Source organism: Tachypleus tridentatus, chromosome 10 (assembly GCF_004210375.1).
Source record: "Tachypleus tridentatus isolate NWPU-2018 chromosome 10, ASM421037v1, whole genome shotgun sequence".
Lineage (NCBI taxonomy): Eukaryota > Metazoa > Arthropoda > Merostomata > Xiphosura > Limulidae > Tachypleus > Tachypleus tridentatus.
This window is the reverse complement of record NC_134834.1, coordinates 141965725-141976794: the sequence shown is the minus strand read 5'-3', so window position 1 is coordinate 141976794 and position 11070 is coordinate 141965725. Positions and strand designations below refer to the sequence as shown.

General features: G+C 33.2%; 1 protein-coding gene across 1 annotated transcript in view; it reads right to left on the bottom strand.

The window, feature by feature from the left end:
• Nucleotides 1–659: 659 nt before the first annotated feature.
• LOC143230473 (neprilysin-2-like) overlaps nt 660–11070 on the bottom strand; it is a 79109-nt gene continuing 68698 nt past the window's right edge. The window contains exon 21 of the mRNA XM_076464104.1: nt 660–850. Within this exon, the coding sequence (XP_076320219.1) occupies nt 748–850 (103 nt within the window). The 3' untranslated portion in view covers nt 660–747. The remainder of the gene's footprint in view (nt 851–11070) is intronic.

Sequence of the window (11070 nt, the reverse complement as noted above, 5' to 3'; positions counted from 1 at the left end):
CATCTTTTGTGTACAATGGATGTAGAAAGAGCAGGTGATTATGTGGTAATCTTGAAGAAATTGGCCAAAAATGTCAGTAATATGTTGCAAAACCAAGAAAACTAGCACATCTTCGTTTAATTGAAGTTAAGATAAAAGCGTTTGAATCTAGTTTCCATTAGATAATGTTCATTAACTCACAAATTGAAATTGCTTGTTTTGGAGCAAAGCCCTACTGGTCTATCTGCTGTGCTCACTGCGGAGAATCGAACCACAGAGTTTAACGTTCAGAGTCTGTAAATTTACTTCTGTCCCGCTGTAGGATCTACTAATTTATATCTTTTGCTCACGTTTTTGTGCTACATTTGCTGTGTTTTTCATTTTATTTTGCAGACGATTATATCCAGAGTTTAAAATTCAATATTAAATACTGTGAAATTGTTAAATACTGTGAAATGTTTAGAAAATAATGTACAGAAAATAAGATTACTGAGCTGAATTGAGAACCTGTAGAATCAGATTCTTTTAAATACACAAAACTTGGTCAAAATCTCCATCCATTCTTCTCTTCCTGTTTTAGAAACACAAGACAATATTTCACTAACGTTCTATTTACTAGGCTACAGAGAAAGATATATAAATTTCTGTTTTTAGATGGAATTAAATAAGAAATAGGTATATATATATATATTTATTTATTTAATTATCATATTTTTATTGCTCTCAGCTACATTTCTAGGCATTCTTTGCCTTTATGTTCCAATAATTTTAATGCCAAACTACACATTTGTTCTCAGGATTCATCGGTGCTGAAGAAGAACATTTGAAATCTCTTGCAAAATCCTCATTATTTGAAACTATTCCGATGACCCTATGGAAAAGAAAGCAAAGATAAGTAAAAGAAATGTTACAAAACAAACTGAAGAGGTTGGATCATTGTGAACCAACCACCGGCAACAAACACTTGTTTCAAAGTAAGGTATCGATTAACCAAATTTTATTATGATACTAAGTAAAAAAAAAAAAAAGAGTTTTGTTTATCTAGTTTACATAAATAAACTTGTTCTATATATGCTAGCTAATTATATGTATCATATAGCTAAAAAAACAACAAAATCTTAAAAATAACCTTTTTGATTTTATATAAGTTGTTTGTTCTGTTTAATACACTCAGATAAAAGGTTTATTGAATGCATGTTCTATATAAACATCATGAATGAGAGTTTAGAAACAATAATAATTCACACCTGTCACATGAGCCAGGATGACATTTTATTGTGAATAAAAAAAGAAAGGTTTGTGTAGTTTTGATTGGAGAAAAGAAAACGTTTGGCACTATTATAAAAGTCTAGGTTCATGGAGGAGTTAACTTCTAAACAAAGTAAAGCGATGTAGCAATGAAACATACATGAAATGTTCTAGGTGCTGTTGTAAGTGTGATGGTTTAAGTGTAGCTATTAAGCTAAACCGTGAGTTAAGGTTGGGAATGGGAAGAACTTATTCCCTGATATCACAATTGCTCAAAAATTCCAGCTGTGTCAAAGATTCATCGACTGACTACTGCACTGGCGGCGCAAAAAACAAAGAAAGATCACAATAGCACCGTAATTTTCAAAAAAGGGATTGTAATCATTCATAAGAAATCACTAGCTTTAATATTATGTGAAACTAACGGCATATTAAAGTCCAAAGATGCAGTATTAAGTTGAAGCAGATGAACGATGTATTAGAAAATATCCCAAGCGAGCCTAAAATTTAAAACGCCATATTTGTGTTGAATATTAAATATAAGAAGGATGGTATAGTACCCAGTATGGTATCACCATATTATAATCCATATAGATTTCATCACATCAAATGTTCATCAATATTTAGTGTGTTTTTTTTTTTCGTTTTAGAAATTTTGCCTACCTTATTTATTGAGATCTATCAAAATACCCCTGAACCACCGGTTTCCCGAATGACCCTTTCCACCTGTTGAGCATTCTAGATTCAATACTAAAATATGCTCTGTTGGCTCGTGTAGTACGTGTTAAAATATGTATAAAAATTCAAGTCAGTACGTCCAAAGCCAAAGCTTTTAACTAATTTGATAAAATAATGCTACAAGATAAACGCTTAACTTTTTATCTTACAGCCCAGTTACTGACCGTGGAAAAATGGTTTCGTTGGCAGCAACGTGCATCAAATGAAGTGAACTACAATACTGTAGTATTCAGGTATACGAAAATCTTAGTTATAAATACCAGAAGAGCTCTAATCTCGGAAAAGTTAAACAGAGATTTATTTTACACACCCTCAGCAAATCTATTGAGAAAAATATTAATTTACAAATTGAAAACAAACATCTTTTATTAATTCATAAAGTATGTAAGTTTTTCTTAACTTAAGCTGCTTGCTAGAACAGAGCAGAGAGCAAGATGAAAGTAAAATATGTTCGGAAAATGCTTAAACAAGGTGAAGAATAATCACGATCACGTTGAACTGAGACAAGATCCAAAATAATAATGATACGACACTGCTATGTTACACAAGAGTTGCAGTGTGGTATCCCACAATCCTTATACAACCTACCTCTACAATCATTCCCAGCATACGTATTTCAAGGAGGCTAATTCCCAACACGTATTAACTTGTTCAAGTATCTATAAAGCCCTCTTTAAATAAGTAAGGCTTTATACCTTAGGAGGACAAGACACAGAAACTGCGACTAGTAAGAAAAGGCCTTATGCAATAATCATTGAGTGAGTATTAGTGTAGATATAAAACTTTTAATATCCGTCTTACAATGATGTCGTAACTATATCTACAGTACCTATATAAGACATTAGAAATAAAATTAATTTTCTAGTTCTAGCTGAATAAAAATGTCATCATCTAGCTGTGGAAGAGTAAAATGTGATCATATTTCCAGTCAGATTGTTACATTTTCTTCGTTTTTAAAATTCGAAGTAAGCCTGAAACACGATTCAAAAATTAGGCATACTAAAACCATAAAAGGAAAATGAAACCGGAAGCTGAAAAGATATAAAGCCCGAAGCAGCACAAAAACTATTGTTGTGACAGAATTCAAAGTTTTAATTCCGTGGTCTTGAAGCAAAACAAAATGCCACTGATAAATAAATATGTTTACAGAAAGTTTCGATGTAATCAACCGTCAGTAAACACCATAGACAATTATCATCGGTTAAAGCAGGTACTAATAATCCAAATGAGCATTGAAGCACATAAGAAATACTTTTTGTAGCGTCTTACTGGAACTATATTCAGATACTTTTCCTGAACAATTGCGTCTATTTATACGCGGATGCGCATTACCTTCACAACTTTACACTTAAAATTAGCAATAAAACAACATTAAGCAGGAGTAAAGAGTGCTTAAAGAGGAATTATTTTTCCAAAAATAACAAATTAATGCTACATAAATATTCTTAATGCCAGTAATTACATTTCATTGTTATTAGGCATAACTATTGATAGCTTAAAAAGCCCGGAACAACTTATAAGGCTTTCGGAACGTAATCTATTCATTTATGAATATTATTTCAAATTAAGTACTCCGCTTGTACAGCGGTAAGTCTACGGATTTGTAACGTCAGGGCTTCGATTCCCCTCAGTGGACTCGGCGGATAGCCCGATGTGGCTTTGCTGTGAGAAAACACACACATATTTCAACTTATCTTCTGGATCCCAATATTGTGTTTGTGTCTTTAATAACTGTTTTAGTTTACTAACAAACTATACATAACGGGGTCCCTCAAGAAGTCGGCTATTGTAAACAAAATCTAGATTGGTCGATAGTACCATGTGTTACTTCATTAAATTTACATTTTGAGTTGAAACAATGGATATTATTAACAAGTCAAGAAGATTCACTAGGCCTTTCAGTTTTCACCATCTTTACTGAGATATGCTTTTATGGATATGTTTATTGTACAACTGTCTGTCTTTAGGTGGTTTTAAAATTTGATTAAAATTTACTCTGGATAAATCTGCATTGTACACATAAAGACGTTATTGCAATATGGACTACAATGAGGTGTAGTTGTTAATAGATGGATTATAATATATTTACTGATGTAATGCCTCCTCCCCCTAGTAGCACATCAGTACGTTTGCGGAGCTATAACGCTATCAACTGGGATTCAATACCCGTGCTGAGCAGAGAACAGATAGCCCATTGTGTAGCTTTGTGTTTAACTTAAAAACAATCAAACAAGCTGGTGTAACCGTTACTATGCAAATTACAATATATTTACTGATGTAATTATTACAATGTAAATCACAATATTTACTGCTTTAATTATTACAACATTTATTACATGATTTAATGTTAAAATGTCCTTGTAAAATATTTGTCTAATGCTTCTACTTACCTACATGGCATTCAAATTTACACAAGGAAATTTTAACATTAAAATCATGTAATAAATATTATGTGTGTGTGTGTGTGTTTTCGTATAGCAAAGCCACAAAGGGCTATCTCCGCAGCCCACCGAGGGGAATCGAACCCCTGATTTTAGCGTTGTAAATCCGGAGACATACCGCTGTACTAACGGAGGGCAATAAATATTGTAATAATTAAAGCAGTAACTATTATGATTTACATTGTAAAATTACATCAGTAAATATATTGTAATAGATTAAGTAAAACGCACGTAGTTTGTTCTGAAATGTTTAATTTATTAAAACCTGTTCTGAGAGTTTTATGAGGTTATTTTATGGAGACACGTGAGTTTGAATTCTGGAGAATTCGGTCACTTACGTTTATAGCGTTCGAGAAACTCTTTTGTAAACAATGAATAGGATTTTTTTAAATTTTATGGCAGAATTACTTTTCGTGCTATTAAAGTTGTTTTTTGTACACACACTGAAAAGGATAATATTATTAACTGTTATGAATTTGAGTGTAAGGAACACCACTGAAGCTGAGAGAGGTGAGAAAGCAGCATACTTTATGGAAACTACAAGACCTTCCATGGTTATGAAACTTTATAGCCCGATATATGGGAAACACGTGAAATACCTGCAAGAATGAGGTCGATTCGATATGGGTTTGAGAAAGAAATATAAAAGACAGAAGTTCGACAAGAGAAGACGCGCGCGAGAGAACGAATAAGTCGAGATCTGCAAAAGAATAAAGTTATATGCTACCAATAAGAAACAAAACAAATTTGAAAGTATGTGTTATTCAATAATAATCAACAAGTTATTTTACATTGGTATGAATCAATTTCCAATAAGAATAAAAAAAATCTAAATAAAGTTGATGGGCATAACAAGTGTAAGTATAACATGATGGTAAAATTAGGTTTCCAATCTATGAAACAATTCTTCGTCTAACTACTTTTATTATATTTGACAAATATATAATAGAGACCCAAGCCAGTTATTTAAAGTTACCATACTGACTGGATTATAAAGGCCTCAGGGACTGGCATGGCTACATGATTAAGTCACTCGACTCGCAGTCAGAGGGTTGCGGGTTCGAATCCTTGTCACACCAACAACGCTCGCCCTTTCAACTGTGAGGGTGTTATAATGTGACGGCAATCCAATTATTCGTTGGTAAAGGAATAGCCCAAGAGCTGGTGGCGGCACAGCAGTATGTCTGCAGACTCACAGTGTTAGAAACCGGGTATTGATACTCGTAGCGAGCAGAGCACAGACAGCCCAACGTGAGCTTTGTGCTTAATTCTAAACAAACAAACTGGTGTTGATCGGTTATAACTAGCTTCTTTTCCTCTAGTCTTACACTTCTAATTAGGGACGGCCAGCGTAGATAGTCCTCGTATTATAACTTTGGGCAAAATTCCAAACAAACGAATAAGAGCCTCAGTCACGTGGATTATCAAGGTTTGAACTTTGAACCGTGTGAGCAGTGCTTAGGAGGAAAGTGTGTATAAAAGAAAAATGGCAACCGTGACAAAAGATTGAGAGACTGAACAATGAGTATGAAAAAGAGTGGTCATTTAGAACTATAAACATGATTATAGCTTTCACGAGTTATCGATCTTGAGTTGTTTTCTATATAAACAAGTATTTTATATGTACATATGTCTTAAAATGTTTTTTCTTATGTTGTCGGATTTATTTTTCATTATACTAAATTTGCTAGGTTATCTTATTATATATACATGTACGTAACATATTGTTTTGTTTTACTTATAGAACTATTTGTGTTTTGTAACTCGATCTTCTAATTGAACAATTAAGCGTAACAAAGGCTATCTCGTGATCATTCTCAAATTCCGGGCTCAACCAATGTAGATTACTATCTTGGTCGTGAGGTTACAAGGCTTATTGGAGTTTATCATTTTTATTATGGTGTAATCGTATTCCAAGTTGAACATTCATGGAGTTTCGAATTTTAATGATCAAGGCATTCGTTATGGAATCTGCTGATTGTACGATCGAATCTAAGTTGCCCGGAAGTATCCTAGGTAATTTGCCGGTGCTGTTGCTTTTCTAGCGTAATCATAGACTATTACTCATCCAGTGCGAGTGTAGACCATTAACAACTGCTGTTAATCCTCTTGCATACACCTAGACTATTAGGCAGTGATTTTACTCTTATTGTGTGAACCTAAGCTATAGCCAGTGTTGTTGCTCTTTTATCAAGAGCCAAGTTATTAATCCTCTAGTGCAGAGGTTCTCAACCAGGGGGAGGAATTTTAGGGTTTCAGGGGGGAAATTGGGACCATAGATTGGCAGACTCAAACTGTTGAAATATTGATATTTCTACAAACTACAGTTCTACAGATTGTACATAACCTACATGACATCACACTTCATTGAAATATTTATCTTTATTTTTAATTTAATCTGTGACACTGAATTTTAATTTAATTACAAAAATTAAGATAAATATTTCACTCTTTTATCTGTGTAAATATTCCATTTATAGTTATTTTTGACTTATTCTTGTTTTTTATTCACAGAATTTAGAGACCATCATGAGTGTCAAAAACAAGGGTACGATGATTCATATATTCAACATGGATTCATATTCATCACCATCAATGGAGAAGAAAGGTCTCAATGTGTTATTTGTACCATAGCTTTGTCAAATGATTCTATGAAACCAACGAAGTTGGAGCAAGATTTGCAAAATGTTCATGCTCAACACAAAGGCAAAAGCTTTTGTGAACGTCGTGGGAATGCTCTCAATACGATGAAGCTGGATTGAACAGGAGCATTCCAAAAATGAATCAAAAGGTTATTGAAGCTTCTTGTGTCGTAGCACTGGAGATAGCAAAGCAGAAAAAATCACATACGATTGGGGAAGCTTTGATCAAACCTAGCGCTCTCAAGATGGTGGAAATTGTCTTGGGAAATGGATTGCACAAAAACTTTGTAGCAGTTTCACTATCAAAGAGTACTGATTAAAGGAAGATCAGCGACATGGCCACTGACATCAAGGATCAAGTTATGCAGGAGATCAAGTATGCAGCATTTGGCTTATTTTCAATTCAACTTGATGAATCGACTGATGTGGCATCTCATTCCCAGTTGCTGCAAGATATGTTCACTCAGGTTCATTTAAAGAGGAGTTTCTTTTTTGTTCTCCTCTTGAAACAACTATCAAGACCTCAGACATTTTGGAAAATGTTTCATCTTTCTTTGAATCATAAAATCTTTTGTGGTATAATGTCTGTAGGTGCTGTGCAGATGAAGCACCAGCTATGTTAAAGACGAAATATGGATTTCAAGTTTATGTGAAAAAGCGAGTTCCAAAAATGAAAGGCATTCATTGTTTGACCCATCGTCAGGCACTGGCCTCAAAAACACTTCCAGCTTCACTAAATAAAGTTTTGGATCAAACAATTAAAATTGTGAATTTTATCAAAGGAGGAGATATCTACTGATATGGATGAAGGCCATCATTTACTTCTTTTCCACACAAATGTTCGATGGCTTTCAAGAGGAAATGTAACTTAGCAAGTATTTTAGCTTAGAGATGAGTTCAAATTATTTTTTGAAGTTCAGGGTAAGATGGAAAGTTTTGCCTGGCTGGATGATGAGGAATGGATCATGCGCCTAGCCTATTTGGTTGACATTTTTGAGCAGTTGAATAAACTGAATCTTCAGATGCAAGGAAGAAAGGCAAACATAAAATTTATGATTCATTGAAAACGTTCATGAGGAAACTGTAAAATTGGAAGAGAAAAATCAAGATAAAAAATGTTGCAATGTTTGAGAAACTGTGATCAATTCTTGTTACTGGTGGTGAAGAGCAAGTGCTTCCAGAATCTGCAAAAAAATGAAATTTTACAGCATTTGACAGCACTGGAAAATAAATTCAGCCGATATATTCCTAAACTCAGTGATGAGGAGTTGGAGTTAGTGCGAAATCCATTTAAATTGTCAGTTGAAAAAGTTCCTGATGATTGTCAAGATGAATTTCTGGAGCTGAAGACTGATTCGTGAGCAAAAGATATGTTCGATGAGAAGTCAATCACAGAAGTTTAGCCCTTGATGTGCAATTACTATCCAAAAGTGGCAGAAATAGCTCTCCATGTATTTCTTCCATTTGTGTCGACATATCTTTGTGATTCAGGCTTTTCAACTCTGTTGCACATGAAAACTAAGCAACGAAGTAGATTGAAAGTTGAAAATGACTTGTGTTGTACCCTTTCAAGCACTCCTCCACGCATCCAAGAATTTGCAAAGAGAAAACAATCACAGGTATTTCATTGACTGTAATCTTCATCAGAATGAAATGAATCACAATACCCTGGTATTCTATTGAACTTATTTATTTTGAAGTATGCTTCAGTAACTTTAGTCTGTTAAGTTATTAGTTATGAATATAAAAAACTACTTGTATTCAAGTTTTAAAATCCATCAGTGTTTTCTATTGCTATTAAATTTGTAAAACTACATTATAAAAATAATCCAAGTAAATATATATATATATGTATTAATGTAGTAAATATAAAATATTTTCAATATTATATGCATATCATTTGCAGCGCACCTTTTGAGTCACTGCTTTAGTGTGACATCAAGTGCTACATCTCCTCCAACTTGAGCCTAGGATAGTAACCAGTGCTATTAAGTCTCTAGCTTTAGCCAAGGTTATTAGCCAGTGCTGTTATTTCTTTACCGTGAGCTCAAGCTATTAGCCAATTCTATTATTATTATTCTAGTATGAGTCTATGCTATTATTTAGTGTTGTTGCTTCTAAAGAATGAGTCTAGGCCATTAACCAGTATTGTTACTCCTATAGCGAGTATCTAAGGAATTAGATAGTGCTATTACTTTTCTAGTTACAGCCTACGATATTACTAGTGCTTTTGTTTCTATAGCGTTAGCCTAGACTAATATTTCTTGAATGTGAGCCAAGCTATTAGCCAGTTCTGTTGCTCTTATAACGTAAGCCTATGCCATCAGTCAGTGTTACTACTCTTCAAAAGTTGGTTCAGGATATTAGACAGTGCTTCTTTATTGCTTTTCATGGAATTCGAATTATTTTTATCTTCAAAAACATTTTGTCAAGAATTTTAAGAAAATCTATTCGTTTGAAGCTAAGCACAAAGCAACACAATGGGCTATATGTGCTGTACGTTGGAAGTTCGCAGAAATACCGTTGTGTCACTGGGCGGGGGCTTAATAAAATCATCTGTAAAGTTTATATTATTATTATTATTATTATTATTATTATTATTATTATTATTATTATTATTATTATTATTATTATTATTATTATTATTATTATTATTATTATTATTATTATTATTATTATTATTATTATTATTATTATTATTATTATTATTATTATTATTATTATTATTATCAGATATTGTTTCAAACTCTAAATTAGTGCTGGTTTTCCCTTTTTTTTAAAAAAAACAAACAAAAAAACCTTTGAGTTGAACACTGAACTCCGTCTAATTTATTGTTTACTAGATTGATTGTTTGGTCACTAGATTCTGTGACCAAAAACATATGATTTTCAAAATAACAATACTTCATTCATTTTTCGTTTTTTAAAGTCATCTGATAGAAGCGATGCGACCTGAAAAACCTTAAACATAGCTAGCTACTCTAGACAAGAAGTCAACACATTATTTTCTTGTAAGAATATTAGCTTGAAAGTCAGCTAATATTGGTTGCAAGCGAAATGACTGAAAGATAAACATTAAAATAGTAAGCTATTCAAGACAAGTAACTATATCATTAGCTTGGAAGAACACGAAAAAAAAAGACAATATGTTTTACATTATAGAGTGAAGAATAAATAGACTCGTAGTTTATCTGCACTACAATAACAACACGAAGGAAGCATAATAACTTTCTCAATCCTTCAATTTAAGTTTTATTTAACTGATACTTCAATAACGCTTTAATAATTAACAGATAGTATGTCCCAATACATCTTCACATATATATGGAATTCTGGAGAGACTCTGCTTATTTTCTCCATCCAGGTTGTTGCAATACCCCTGGATAGGCATGAAACTAATCCCTAAATCTGAGCCCAAAATTTGTATGATTTTAAGAGTTTTAAGTAGAAGCTGTAGAAGGTAATTTTTAATCCTCACCTCAAACAGTTCAATAGATTAGTAGCTATGAAAGCCTACACTTAGCTCTGACGATCTTTCCGAAGATTTGAGGCGGATATTTGTTTCATTGATTTCACTGGATTCTTAACGCTCTGACTGGTTTACAACATGTGCTTTTAACACAAAGCCACACAATGTGTTATGCAAACCATGAGTATCAAAACTCGACATTTTGCGTTACGACTCAGACTGACTGCTGAGCCACCGAGAGGTCTTTGAACTGCTATAAAATAACCAAAAAACTCGGAAGAACATAAGAAAAACAATTTATTTGTGTTAAATATATTGATATTCACATTAGGTCCAAGCGTGTCAAGTTGGTTAATGAATCTGATGAAAATTCGAGAGATGTGGTACTACTTTGCACTTTCAGTTGTGGGTTTGTTATAAGAGTGATAGTATATCTCGCTATTTAATTCAGAATAGCCACTTTAGGCGACGAGTACTGCTGACTGGTCACCTTTTATCTGATCCGTAGTTCAAATTTAAGGCATTTTTCCCTGAGTGATAGGTGCTTTGAACA